General features: G+C 39.1%; 1 protein-coding gene across 3 annotated transcripts in view; it reads right to left on the minus strand.

The window, feature by feature from the left end:
- Nucleotides 1–15,375, minus strand: part of LOC132108155 (zinc finger protein neuro-d4-like) — a 58,642-nt gene that overhangs the window by 16,897 nt on the left and 26,370 nt on the right. For 2 of the 3 annotated variants that reach the window (XM_059514735.1, XM_059514736.1), the window contains exons 7-8: nt 15,108–15,186; nt 12,413–12,544 (exon numbers count right to left, since the gene is read on the minus strand). In XM_059514735.1, the coding sequence (XP_059370718.1) occupies nt 12,413–12,544; nt 15,108–15,186 (211 nt within the window). Of the gene's footprint in view, nt 1–11,970; nt 12,545–15,107; nt 15,187–15,375 lie in introns of those variants that run through there. The other variant, XM_059514737.1, reaches the window with a different exon arrangement.

The raw sequence follows: 15,375 nt of genomic DNA on the forward strand, positions 1-15,375 counted from the left end.
CATCTGCCTTGCCCTCCCACTGTCCCTTCATGGGACCTGCCCACGGTACTGAGAGCCCTAAAGAGGGCCCCCTTTGAACCGCTACAGTCCATAGGCCTTAAGGCCCTGTCGCTAAAGACCGCTCTGCTGTTGGCACTAGCATCTGTTAAGCGTGTGGGCGATTGCAAGCACTCTCGATAAGCCCTAATTGCCTAGAATTCGGGCCTAACGACTCGAAGGTCATCCTGAAACCAAGGCATGGCTATGTACCAAAGGTGCTCTCATCACCTTTCAGAGCACAAGTGGTCACTCTCTCTGCATTACAAAACACAGAGGACGATCGAGAGCTGAATCTGCTTTGCCCAGTGAGGGCTCTAAAAGTCTACATAGAGCGTTCTGCTCCAATAAGGCGATCAGAGCAGCTCTTCATATGCTTTGGAAACAGCGCCAGAGGGTTACCGGTCTCAAACTAAAGGCTTTCAAAGTGGATTGTGAATGCAATCCAGCTAGCCTACTCTTCTTGGGGCCTGCAAAGCCCAATTGGAGTAAGAGCCCATTCGACGAGAGCAGTGTCTTCGTCCTGGGCATGGTCTAGTGGTGTGACTATTGCAGAAATTTGTGCGGCGGCTGGTTGGAACTCGCCGTCCACATTTGCTAGATTTTATAATCTAGACGTACCGGCACTTCATGCTAGGGTATTTTCTGTGTAAAGGTCACCTTTTTGTTCTTCATTTGCATGCTCTTGGCCATTCTTTGCCCAAGACTCAAACTCTGCTTGTATGCACTCGGTCCCTTTGGTACTGAGGCGATACGAACACGGGATGATCAGGCTAGGCCAGAAGTAACCTCATTGAGCTTATTCTGCTCCTAGTTGTTATTGTCATATCTTGGTATCACAGATCAAGTATGATTACGTTGGTCGTCCCCCCTTCTTAGCATGGCGTGATAGAACTGGGTTCCCATAAGCATCTTCAATGCAGTACGAGTGAAGTATTGAAAGGGAACGTACTCGGTTACTAACGTAACCTTGGTTCCCTGAAACACAGGAACGAGTACTGCGTTCCTTGCCATGCTAAAAGGCTGCACAACTCAGTCGTCGCTTCAGTCGAGGTAACCTGAATTGCTGTGGCGAAGCGGCCAATATATAGCCAGATTCCCCGCCAATTTTGGAGGGCTTTGGCAGGCTTCCCTGCCATAGGTTCGTGCAGCACCGCTGCTGAGCCATTGGTTTGTTTTAATAACACTGCACGAACCAATGGCCGTGCAGTTTCACTGCGTGATTGAATAAGGCTTCAGTTCAGGAGAAAAAATGAGTTTTTCCCATAAAGCGTATTTGACGCAGTACTCGTTCCCGTATTTCAGGGAACCGAGGTTACGTTAGTAACTGAGTACATTTTATTGTTATATATTTAAGTGTGAAAGATTTTTGTCTCTATTCAAAATGGAGAAAATGTTCCTTTCTGCTGATGTTGTTTTGTGAATTATTAAATAATGTTAAAAAAAAAAATGTATAAAATGATAATGTATTATAATAAATAATAGTTTAACCATTAACCAATATATGAAAAATGTTCCCAACTTCCCACTCACTCTTTACAGTCTCAACCTATGTATACAGACTTAATATAAAACACAAGTAAAAATACCCATTTGTTGTAATAAAGACATGATTTTAAAATGTGTTTCATTATCTAGTATTGTTTAAAGGATTTTTGAGGCATAATGTTATTCATTATTGCTTTGTTTTACCCAGGAGAGCATGATTTTTGTCATCCGTTTATTGCAATTGACTGTTGTGCTGCTGTTGATAAGTTCAGCCTCCTCTCGTTCCCACCTGTGTTGATATGCCATTATTATTTAAGCCATGATTCAGCCTCACAATCACAATTCCTCTCATACAAACAGCATGAGGGAATTCATCTGAAGAAGGGAGTCATTCTGAGCTTTCAGAGCAGTTTGCTTACCAGCCATAATCAACGCCAATTGTTCATAAAAAAGAGAGTACGTGATTACTCAGGTGCTTGTGTATGTATTACATGTAGAGGAGAAAAATAAAACCACGGATTGAGGAAGAGGCAGGAAAAAAGTAGGAATGAATGCAGAAAGCAAACAAACAGACAGAATGACAGATCAAATCTGACCTTCAATGCAATGAAAAGCATCACCCCCCCCCACCACTATACAAAAAAAAAATGCTACCCTTCCAACTGTCCTTCTGCTGTCCGCGTGTCTTCATAAACCTCTGAATCTATGTACACTCTAATTTGTTCAGAACTCTGTTATTTTGTCTAATTTATTTATAAACATTTTTAACACATCTCAAATTATGTATTTTGTTTAAATATGGTAATGGAAATATCATTTTTAGACATTTCTTGAATATAATGGGCCAATCTTTTTCTCTCACAAAAGCAGCTAAAAATACAACTGAAACTATTAAAAAAAATGTAGTTTAAGAAAATAAAAAATAGATATTATTAAATATATTAATATACAAAATATATTGATGACACTTTAACATTAGATAAAAAGTTTTAAAATATGATGTGTTTATGTAAAAGCACTAAAAAATGGAAATAATTAAAAACGTCTCATGTTACGTAAGTGAGAAGGGAAGGAGAGACTGCGAAACACATGCGACCTCATGAGGACACTTTGAGGAACGCCTTCAGCATGACCTGTGTCTGAAGCATACATCTAAACACGACAATAACATTGGCTGGCGACAGCCTGTGACATCATCACCAGGAGCGACCACAGTATAAAAGGGTGCTGGGAAAACACATCATCTGCTTCTTCATCTGAAGCTTACATCCGAAGGATGGCAAGGGAGCTAGAGGATGCGGTGTCAAATTCCCTTCTCAGGGATCCACGGTTAAAAACGTAACCTTTGAAGTTATCTTTCACGTGAAATTCAAACTGCATCCTCTAGTGTTTGTTTTGGGGAACGGTATAACCACAACGCCATGCTGAGGGGAGTATATGCCAGAAACCATGGAGAGCACTAAGTACCAACTCTACCATAGCCATGGGAGTTGCCCCAAGGACGTCCTGATGGCTGTCAGTGACATTATCCCTTTCGACCAAGGGCCTGAGCTGCATACCCTAATAAGAACTTACCTGTTAAGGGCTAGGCTAGAAAGCCCAAGCCTAGGGAAGAGCTCAAGGATTGGAATCAGAAGGAAGAGATTCCTTTATGGGGATACGACCAGGTGTCTAAAAACTAAACCAGACCCTGGCCTGCCACCCAGAGGGGCTCCCGCCAGTTCTGAATAAACCTGTTCAAAGAACTGACTCGACAGATTTATGGTAGCAACAACCTGCTGAACAGTATTAACAGAGATACATAAGTTGAGTGGAGCCCAAGGCCTCGAGCCACAAGGAGAGAGGCTCAACAGGGAAGCAGAGAGAGGCCTAACAACCTGAAGGGACTGGCACAATGAAAGCGAAAATTTGGCATGAATGTTCAGTGTGCCTTGACGCTTTTGAATTGAAACAATAGATCCCTATGGGGTTATTCACACCAGACCTGATCATTCGCGGCGCGAAAAAGTGAGGATTAATTGTTTTGTCCTGTGTGTTGATTTCTTTCCCCGTCGCTCCACTGTGTAATGGGCCATCCAGTCAGATTTGAGCTTAGATCACATGCCCAGAGCAGATGCTGTGGCACACAATAGTATTGAAAACTAGTGTAAACAAAAACCGAAGAAGAGTATCCCGGTAGAGAGAAGGAGTGGATGCAGAGTTCCTGTTATCTTTTATCTGAGTTATCTGTTATCTGAGAACTGATTTATTCTCACGTGTTCTTAAAGGGTTAGTTCGCCCAATTTGCTAAATTATGTCATTAATAACTCATCCTCATGTTGTTCCAAACCCGTAAGACCTCTGTTTATTTTTGGAACACAGTTTAAGATATTTTAGATTTAGTCCGAGAGCTCTTAGTCCCGTTCATCTCTTAGGTGTTCATCTTCAGTTCTCTTTTCACAGCAGTTCAGTCAGTGTACTATTTGAGTACATGAATTACTCCGGGATATTGGTTTGTTTGAACTCAGAGGAAGTGTCAGCCACATTAAAAAAGTTAACAGCTTAAGTAATTTGTGGATTAATGTGTATTGGAGACGCGAACCGTTTAAAATGATTCAGTTCGATTTGGTGAACTGGTTCAAAAAGATCCGGTTACATTGAATGATTCATTCGCAAACTGGACATGACAAACTGCTTTGTTTTGAACTGTCTTACAACAGACACGGAAGAGAACACAATGCTGAATAAAGACGTAGTTTTTGCTAGTTTTGGACCAAAAATTTATTTTCGATGCTTCAAAAAATTCTAACTGACCCTCTGATGTCACATGGACTACTTTGATGATGTTTTTCTTACCTTTCTGGATATTGACAGTATACCGTACACACAGCTTCAATGGAGGGACTAAGAGCTCAATCTAAAATCTAAAGATTTAAAATATCTTAAACTGTGTTCCAAAAATAAAAGGAGGTCTTACGGGTTTGGAACAACATGAGGGTGAGTTATTAATGACATAATTTTGCAAATTGGGCGAACTAACCCTTTAATATAATTTCTAAATTCTCCATTGATTTATGTGATCTGGAGTGTCCGTTTTCTTTCAAGTGTGCGAGTGTTAGGATTCAGATCATCTTAACTCTCTAGATCTTTCATGTTTAAAAAAATGAGTGCAACATTCTTTATACATCAAAAATGGAAGCAAATAGACATATGATTATGACAATATATTTTCTGTATGTGTTTTGTATGGAGAGTATGGTAATTTTATAACAACAAAGGTTTTTATGACAATAAGCAGTGTTGTATTATGAAACAGCCTACAAAGAGTGAATGTCTGCCTATTACAGAATCAAAATCAACTAGTTATTACAAGCACTCGATGATGGTTTTATAGTGGGTTTTAAGCAAAAACATTTATAATCACATACGTAATCTCAGTAAAAATGCATTGCTGGTCGGCACCACCTAGCATGCAGGCGTGAATTAGCAGAAGGTGATCTATTGTTTCGTGCTCTGAAAGCACTGTTCGTCTGTGATTCGCCTCACTTGTTCACATCGCGCTCAGATTGAAATTACCTTGAAGCTGCTACTCAGTGGAGCTCAAACAAGCAGAGAACTCGATGAGAGAAGTCCACAGACTTTCAGTCAGGAGCAGCAGGCTCAAAGACAACACTCCAAGGTGAGGGGAGCACTGCCTGGCTTGGTCCAAATACAGGCAGCTTATCAGGGAAGCAGCAAGCAGCCCAACTACATGATGTCACTGCCAAGGAGCTCAAGAGCGGAGGGTTCAACCACTAGCGAGGAGAAAGGAATCCAGCTCGACCGAAGGGATCATGCTGGGAGTGACTCATAGCTAACCCTCACAGTGAGGGGAGCCCTTCTCAGCTTGACCAGAAGGCCCAGCAGGGCTCAAAAGAAACAGTACACTGGTGCAACTGGACACTCTCTCATGCTCTCTATCCCATAGAACCAGACCCGACGGAATCTGAAGAAATAGCTGGACCCAATAACTGTTCATACATACAGAGCTTACCGCTCCTCAGAGCAGAAGCATACAAGAGGGGTTTCCACAGAAACACAAATCCCTCATACCTCAGGGAATGCAGTGTACTCAATCCCAGTCCGCAGAGGGGCGATTACTGGTTCAACCATACAGGAAGTGTGAAAGTTAGGACCCACGGGCCTGACCATCTATGGTATGTTGAGCTCCTCTTGCTGAGACGCTGAGGAGCTCAACATCAGAGAATGTGCATGGTTATTAAGGAAAGACTACACTCTCAGGAGAGGGTGAGAGATGAGTAGTGCACCCTGGCCAGAGGATAGGGAGCATGGAACCATGCATGCACTCAGAAGAATACTAGCCCATGAGAAGGACCCACAGGTCCTGAGGTTGCAGCGATATACTGGGGACCTGATGCTGGGAGCTTTCTGCAGTAGCCTGGATCCAGTTTCGATGAGTGAAACATCACTGTAATCGGTCAACAGCATGAGGCCATGACTTAGCTGTGGGGTTAAACCAAAAAAGGTCTTAGTATCACTGCAGAAAAAGGATAGCATTGAATAAACTAAAACAAGCAGTAGAGTAGATGAAATGGATTGTACTCACAAACCATGGCTCTCGCACATAACTCAGGTTAATGGATATAGGCTGGAGGCAAAGTCCGAAGAGCACTGTGGACCGGACTATCGGTAAGAAGTTCTATGGGACATAGAAACTAGCCAGAACATCATAGGCCAAGAATAAGAGACTGCCAATGCAAGTGCAGGAGGCTCTTACCTAACCTCAGTCAGTAGGGAAGCTTTTTAGGGGGTTAAAGGGGAGGAAGATGAAAGCAGATGTAATACGAAAATGGCTCAGATTTTACTCTGGTCCAGTCGAGATCACTGAGAACGCCTAGTCTGGATCACCTCCCTCAAATCTTTCCTGTCAGCCTTAGACCCATGCCCCTTTTGACCCCTAACCGCATTCGGGGGGGGAGGGGGGGCATGAGTCATGACACTGGTCTTCTGAGCCCTCCTTTGATCCGTAGATTGAGACGAACCAGGACCCCTTTGTTGTTCAGGCTCAGTCCTGGACATTCGTGGAATGAAGGATTTAAAGGCAGCAGAGTGTGTCTTGACTTCCTTAAACTTCTCAACAAAAGAGCTGAAAAAGCTCAGAAGGGGAAACTGGTGCATCAAAAAGAAAACCCTTCTCTTTCAACCGGATATCCTCTAAATTTACCCACATATGTCTCTCCATAACTACAATGGCCACTATGGATCTACCATTGGCAGTGGCGGCCTGCTTAGTGGCACGGAGAGCCAGATCTGTGATGCAACGCAACTCAGCCACCTCATCAGGGGATAGACCCTGAAGAGAGGCCAGCATCTCTTCAACAAGGGGCATCTTCTCATAACCATTTTCATAACGTATCCACTAAATGTTGGTATAACTAATGTGCTGGAATCTATGGATGTGAGATGAGAATGGATTTTTCCAAGACTCGTTTTCCACATGGATATCAGGAAGAAATGGAAGACTCACCTGAACTGGAAGGCTATGGCTAGAAAGAAAACGCTCATTGAGGCATGATCCATAACCTCAAGCAGCTCATCATACGCAGGGCAGGAGTATTGGGAGGACTCAGTCTCGACTTCTTTGTCCTCATCTGTCATTTCCTGCACATCCTGGGTTTGAGCCAGCAGAGCACTAGCCACTGGGTCAGACAATGTTGGAGAGATAACATCGTCGTCCAGTAACTCCCTCTCATCCATGACTGATGAGCACAAAAGGGAAAGACCCTTTTTCAACTAATCAGCCAGGTCCATCTGCGATCCCCACAAGCTTCCTGAACCATGGGAAGCTGGTGGCGGTCCCTCTTTGCTCTAAAAGAGAGACAAACGAGAGTGGAGCTTTTTCATAGGAAAAAGCTCACAGTGCACGCAAACTGCCCCCTCGAGGACATCAAGCACATAATCTTAACACAAACTAAAGATGCAAAGATGATGTGTGGCTATCAGGTGTCAAATAACGAAGACATTTTTAGATGCTTTACTAGTGCTTGCCATGGTAAAGAAGGATAATTGTTCTTACAGGAAATGCACGCTTCAAACAAAAAAGTCCTTGAAGAAAAGTGAAAGTGATGTGACATACAGTATGGTGACCCTTACTCAAAATTCATGCTCTACATTTAACCCATCCAAACACACACCCGGAGCAGTGGGCAGCCATTTATGCTGCAGTACCCAGGGAGCAGTTGGGAGTTCAGTGCCTTGCTCAAGGGCACCTCAGTCATGGAATTGCCAGCCCAAGACGTGAACCCACAACCCTAGGGTTAAGAGTCAAACTCTCTAACCACTAGGCCACGAATTCCCAAAGAAGATGATGTGTAACGGGCTAGATGTATCCTTCAGACACAGCTAATGCTGAAGGCATTCCCCAAAGCGACCTCTAGAGGATGCAGTTCAAAGTTTCCTCAGAAGGGAACTAAAAATTAACTAAGATGGAAATTAAAAATAATTATAAAAAGAAAAGGAACTGTAAATATAAAAGGCTATTTTAAAATATGAATAAAAGCAATATTATTACATAAATAACACTGATATAAAATAAATGTTAAAATCTGTAACTGTGTTGATGAAACACTAAACATTTCTATGTGTTGTGTCAATGTACTGTATATTCTTGGATAATATGTGTATATACAATAATATAATACAATATAATAAATATAATAATAATAATGATACAAATACAATAATAATCATACTTTCATTATATATATATAATTATTATTTTTTTATTTTATTTATTTTTTATTTATTTTATTGCAGTGATCTCTTCTAAATCTACAGAGCAACTGTTTTGCTGTGATGTCCACAGTGCTATGCTGGCTTTAGCTTCCCAGCATGCACTAGGGGCATAAATAAATTATGTTGTTGAATTTTTAACTATTTGTTGGGCGAATCGGCTGTTGCTGCCATTGTATTAACTTTAGGTTACTTGTTTTGTAATGTTCAGAGTTTATTTTGATTGCCACCATGTGCAACAGTATTTCTCAAAACTCATTATTTCCCTTTCTGTTCAGACAAGATTATGTTATTTCTGTATTTTAACTGCAAGAGTTAAGAGCTAATCATAATGTCTGGCTTGTTGTCTCTATGTAAAGCAATGCGACGTATTGTATTCTGTAACATAATTACACGGGATGGGAGAAAATTAATTAAAAGTTAAGAACTTCTCAGGAAGGTTAATTATCATAATGAAAAAGAAAACAACTATTTTTAGTATTATCTCACAATACATTGCTGTTATCTTTTTTCCACAGTGTTTTGTCACGTTATGACAGAAAATGGGGCTGATTTCACTTTAAAATTCAGAAAATTAGGGTTCAGTCTTTGTAAAATCCTGATGTTTTTTAAGAGTGTGGGTGCAGAGAGTGTGCATGTGTGCTAGCGTGTGGGGGAGGATTTTAACTAGAACTCCCCAATCCAATTTTTAGGTGTACATCTAGAGGGGGCGAACTCAAATGCAAACAGCAATCCCCCTGCCATCTAGCCCTCTACCCTTTTCCCTTCACATTGACAACAGACAGCACCCCTCCCCCAGACCCTGCTGGACAGCCCCCAAAACCCCCTCCGTCCCACCAGCAGCACCACAACACTATATGAAAAAGAATATGAGCAGGCATGAATTTTAATGCAGTAGCTCATCTCAGCCAAGCAGCCTCACTTCTGCAGTGGAAATAAATAAAGAGGGGGAAGAATACAGAGAACCGATAGATGAATCTTAAATCAAAAGGAGATAGAGCGAAAAGCATAGGCAGAAAGACAAGGGTGATCTGAGAAAAAGAGAGAAAGAAAGAAAGAAAGAAAGAAAGAAAGGGATGGCAAAGGAGTAGAAAACAGAAAGACGGAGAGTGAGAATGAGAGGTGAAATCTCATCTCTTGGCTGAATAATCTGTCATTTATCAAAGTGATAGAACAGAGAGAGGTAGAACAGCCGTAAAACCAAATAAAGGTAGAGGATGGGAATTTCGGATTTGGTCTGGCTCCAATTCTCCATCTTGAGTTGGACAGCTCTAGCTATCATGCCTATATCTAAATCTTTCTCTTTTGGTCTAAATATTGCATGAATAATGCATGGGCTTAGGTTTCATTAAAACCTCTCTTATTAATAATATTGCTCGTGGTGGAGTAGAGGAATACGGGATGTGTGTGAAAACGTACCATCTTGCAGACGCTCAAGTTTGCGTTCTGTCTGAAAATCCCGCAAAATTGAACCACTAATATTCGGCACTAACCAGCTTTGGAATCAAAAAGCCAGCGGCGGTAAGAGGTAAGCAGAGCGATGGGCAGGCCATTTCAGCCAAGCACTCAGCCAGATAACTCTGGGAGGCAAATGGGCATGATTTCAGAAGGACACTGCAATGAGGTCACTGTTACCTTGTCTTTGTCAGGAAAAAAAGGATATAGACTGAACATAACAAAGCCATAAACTAGGAGTGGAAGATATCGATACTGATACATGACTTCAGCATGGTACAGTGTGCACGGCAGTGAGAAAAAAACAACAACAACAAAAAACTTTTCCTTATCAGTATGTTTGTCTTATGTACCAGTAAAAATACCACAACTAAAAATTCATGAAACAAGATCAGTTTTACTTGAGCAGCAAAACGGTGTTAGACTTATTTTCAAAGAATATATAATGTTTTAAGCATAAACTACCATTCAGAAGTTTGGAGTCAATACTTTTTTTTAAAGGAAATAAAAATACTTTTATTCTGGAAACATTAAACTGATCAAAAGTGACAGTAAAATTACATTTCAAACAATATTTTTATTAATCTAACACTCTGTTCATTACCATTTCCCCAACAATATTAAGAAGCACAACTATTTTCAATATTGACAATAATAAAAGTTTCTTGAGCAGCAAATCAGCATAAGAGAATGATTTCTGAAGGATCATGTCGAACTGAAGACTAAAGTAATGATGCTGAAAATTCAGCAATAAATTATATTTTAAAAATATATTCAAATTGAAAACAGTTGTTTTAAATTGAAATAATATTTCACGATATTACTGTTTTTACTTTTATTTTTGATCAAATGAATGCAGCATTGGGAACATAAGAGACATATTTCAGAAACAAAACAAACATTTTTGAACAGTAGTCTATATTAAATACTGTGATAAATATTATTTTTATATTATAACATTTCAATATAATATTTTTTATATATTTCAATATGATTGGTCCAAAATGTTTTAACCATAATACTGTAAAATAATAACTATTTGATATGTTAAAATAGAAAATTTGTTTTTTATTATAGCTGTTTTACTGTATTCTTGATCAATTACATTTCACTTTGGTGAGCAAATGAGACATTGAGAAATTAAATAAATAAATCTTACCGACCCCAAACTTTGAACGGCAGTGTAAATCTGAATTCTGTTAGATTTATGCGTAAAAATTCCCAATGAGGTAAAAATAAAATAAAATAATTTCATAATTTCAGAAATGCTATATATGACACATCAGGTAAATATATTTGGTTGTAAGGACATTTGTACTGGAAAATGACAAAATACTGATTACAGAAACTGCAGTGTGGCTCCTTATAGTAATGCATGTGTGAGATGATTAATACCCTTTTCCACCAAAATGGTGCTGGTGCTCAGGGACGTCGCTCAGAATTGTACCATTTTTTTACTTCAGTGCCAAATGATGAAATAACTCTTACTACATAACCAAGTCTTTTTTCAGACAGATTTTTGGCATCCATTTTACAGAGGCAAAAAGCACACACATTAAATCCAATGTTTTTAAAATGCATCTCAGTCCATTGGATTTCAAATAATTGTTATTTTATTCATTGGCCGTTCTGTGCATGTAACATTTTTACATATGAGTCAGCAGTTTTGGACACAGTATGTGCATGAATGTGTAAAACATGCCTTGTGACTTTAGCACCATGGTGAGATGTGAAGACTTGAACAGAAATAAAAAGTAAAAATTTCCATCATGTTTTTCCACATTGACAGCTATTCTTCATTGTTCTATAAGAAAGTCTTTTGGTATCATGCTGACTCATTATATCATAACTATAGCAGCTGATGTAGATGTAGACAACACAAATGGATCCAAATTCATCACTTGCGAATTGACAGTATAATCACTGAATCCAAATCGGATTTGTGTGCAGTGTGAACAAAAGCTTTGTTTAGAAGTCTTTTACTTGTGGTAATTACCATAATTACAAGATGACAAGTCGCAGATTCTACCATGTTAACGTCTTCAGAACCAGATATTCGTTTCTATGTGTCTATGGAAACCCACAGAATATAATGCCAAATGGATCCAGTAAAATGCTTTATACTGCTGTTAATTCACCACAAGAACAAAGAAAGAAGAAAACTGTTAATATTATAGGAGTTCAGTATAAAAAAGAATAAAATTCATCAATTCACACATATTTGTAAATAAATCTTTTTATTTCAGACAGATGGGGAAAATAAAGTGGCTGGAGTAGCTGTGCAGCACAACAGAAGTAGGAACAAGAGGACAAAACAGGGTGTCAACTGCTGCATTGCGCACTTCCAGTCAGCTCTGATGATTAGAATGAACGATCTAGTTCGGTCATGAGTAGTTTTGTAAACTTTCTGGTTCCTGGCGATAACGGTGCCTGGTTTAAGACCAGCAGGATTATGAGGCCGAGTCAATTTGGTCCAGGCCAGAAGCACCTTTAATTCATTGGAAATGCGTGGAACAGGGCTAGATTGGACAGCGGCTCCAGCACCAGCCCCGGGGTCAGTGGAAAAGGGGTATGAGAGTGGGTGAGTTGTGTTAGAATAGTGGTACTCTGTGGGTTGTGGTATGAGTGTGTAATCCATGGCTGATGCTGATGCTGGGCTCACGTTTGTGGTTGTTCTTGCGCTGGAAGGGCAGTGTGTGCCGTTCGGAGTCTTCCTCACCCTCTTCGTCTGCCAGGTGTGTGTGAGTGTAATGGTAACTCAAACCTGGACGGTTCTTGTAGCGCTTCCCACAAACTAAACACAAAGAAATACACAAGGAAATAAAAAGTGTTGAATTGTTTAGTTTGTAGCTCAGTTAAGCTTGTCTTAAAAAGAAATGTAATTATTATTATTATAATTATTTTTAATTTTACAATAGAAGATACAGTTAATTATATTTAAATAATCTTTCTATTCATTAGAGAATCAAAAAAAAAAAAGACCATTTCCACAACAATATTAACTCTTTTCAACATTGATTCTACAACCCGAATTCCGGAAAAGTTGGGACGTTTTTTAAATTTTAATAAAATGAAAACTAAAGGAATTTCAAATCACACGAGCCAATATTTTATTCACAATAGAACATAGATAACGTAGCAAATGTTTAAACTGAGAAATTTTACACTTTTATCCACTTAATTAGCTCATTTAAAATGTAATGCCTGCTACAGGTCTCAAAAAAGTTGGCACGGGGGCAACAAATGGCTAAAAAAGCAAGCAGTTTTGAAAAGATTCAGCTGGGAGAACATCTAGTGATTAATTAAGTTAATTGATATCAGGTCTGTAACATGATTAGCAATAAAAGCTTTGTCTTAGAGAAGCAGAGTCTCTCAGAAGTAAAGATGGGCAGAGGCTCTCCAATCTGTGAAAGACTGCGTAAAAAAATCGTGGAAAACTTTAAAAACAATGTTCCTCAACGTCAAATTGCAAAGGCTTTGCAAATCTCATCATCTACAGTGCATAACATCATCAAAAGATTCAGAGAAACTGGAGAAATCTCTGTGCGTAAGGGACAAGGCCGGAGACCTTTATTGGATGCCCGTGGTCTTCGGGCTCTCAGACGACACTGCATCACTCATCGGCATGATTGTGTCAATGACATTACTAAATGGGCCCAGGAATACTTTCAGAAACCACTGTCGGTAAACACAATCCGCCGTGCCATCAGCAGATGCCAACTAAAGCTCTATCATGCAAAACGGAAGCCATATGTGAACATGGTCCAGAAGCGCCGTCGTGTCCTGTGGGCCAAGGCTCATTTAAAATGGACTATTTCAGAGTGGAATAGTGTTTTATGGTCAGACGAGTCCAAATTTGACTTTCTTGTTGGAAATCACGGACGCCGTGTCCTCCGGGCTAAAGAGGAGGGAGACCTTCCAGCATGTTATCAGCGTTCAGTTCAAAAGCCAGCATCTCTGATGGTATGGGGGTGCATAAGTGCATACGGTATGGGCAGCTTGCATGTTTTGGAAGGCTCTGTGAATGCTGAAAGGTATATAAAGGTTTTAGAGCAACATATGCTTCCCTCCAAACAACGTCTATTTCAGGGAAGACCTTGTTTATTTCAGCAGGACAATGCAAAACCACATACTGCAGCTATAACAACAGCATGGCTTCATCGTAGAAGAGTCAGGGTGCTAACCTGGCCTGTCTGCAGTCCAGATCTTTCACCTATAGAGAACATTTGGCGCATCATTAAACGAAAAATACGTCAAAGACGACCACGAACTCTTCAGCAGCTGGAAATCTATATAAGGCAAGAATGGGACCAAATTCCAACAGCAAAACTCCAGCAACTCATAGCCTCAATGCCCAGACGTCTTCAAACTGTTTTGAAAAGAAAAGGAGATGCTACACCATGGTAAACATGCCCCGTCCCAACTATTTTGAGACCTGTAGCAGAAATCAAAATTGAAATGAGCTCATTTTGTGCATAAAATTGTAAACTTTCTCAGTTTAAACATTTGCTATGTTATCTATGTTCTATTGTGAATAAAATATTGGTTCATGTGATTTGAAAGTCTTTTAGTTTTCATTTTATTAAAATTTTAAAAATGTCCCAACTTTTCCGGAATTCGGGTTGTAATAATAAAGTTTCTTGGGCAGCAAATCATATCAGAATGTTTTTTGAAGGATCATGTGACACTAAAGACTGGAGTAAAGATGCTGAAAATTAGCATTGCGTCACAGGAATAAATTATATTGAAATATAATTTATAGAAAACAGTTATTTTACATTTTAATAATATTTCACAATTTCACATTATTATTAAGTAATTGTGATACATTTATTTTTATAATATAAGAATTTAAATTCATTTGATTTGAATTTAAAATATAGTATTATTATATATAGTATTGTATATGTATAATACTAGTTAATATATAAATATTCTTATTATTAGTAGTAGTATTTTTAATTATACTGTTATTGTTAATATTGGTAATATCAATATATTATTGTCTTTATTTAAATTAAATAAATGTAACAATTTAACAATTAAAATTAATTAAATTTTAAATTAAAAAAAATTCTAATTAAAAGTGTTATATTTGTATAATAATACATATAAAATGTGTATAAATATTTCCACCATTATTGCCGATGAGAACAGCAGGGAATGATGTCACACTATGCAGAATAACTCGACACAATGAAACTTGACATTAAACATAAATATCAAGATGACTGCATGTTTGTATGGCTATATAGTCCTCTGTTACTAGTTCTGTTATTCCTTTCCCCATGCTGTGTTTAATAATGAATGTAGAAATCTATTCTGTGTTCTTTTGTTTATTTGTGCATGATACTCACTGTCACACACATATGGCTTGTCTCTATCCTCTAGGGATGCTGGTTCCTGTCTCTTTCTCATCCCCCCAACACCACATGCCTGGACACATCAAAAATCACATGTAAACACACACAGATTTATTTACAGCTCACAACCAGTCTATTTTTTACACAGGTGCAGCTAGAAGCATTCTTATTTTGGCCTTTGTAGAGCCCCTTTCCTACATCCTCCTTCAAGATTTAAGCAAATCCTCTTACACAGCATTAATTACACCAAGCACACAATTAT

Source organism: Carassius carassius, chromosome 28, assembly GCF_963082965.1.
Source record: "Carassius carassius chromosome 28, fCarCar2.1, whole genome shotgun sequence".
Classification (NCBI taxonomy): Eukaryota; Metazoa; Chordata; class Actinopteri; order Cypriniformes; family Cyprinidae; genus Carassius; species Carassius carassius.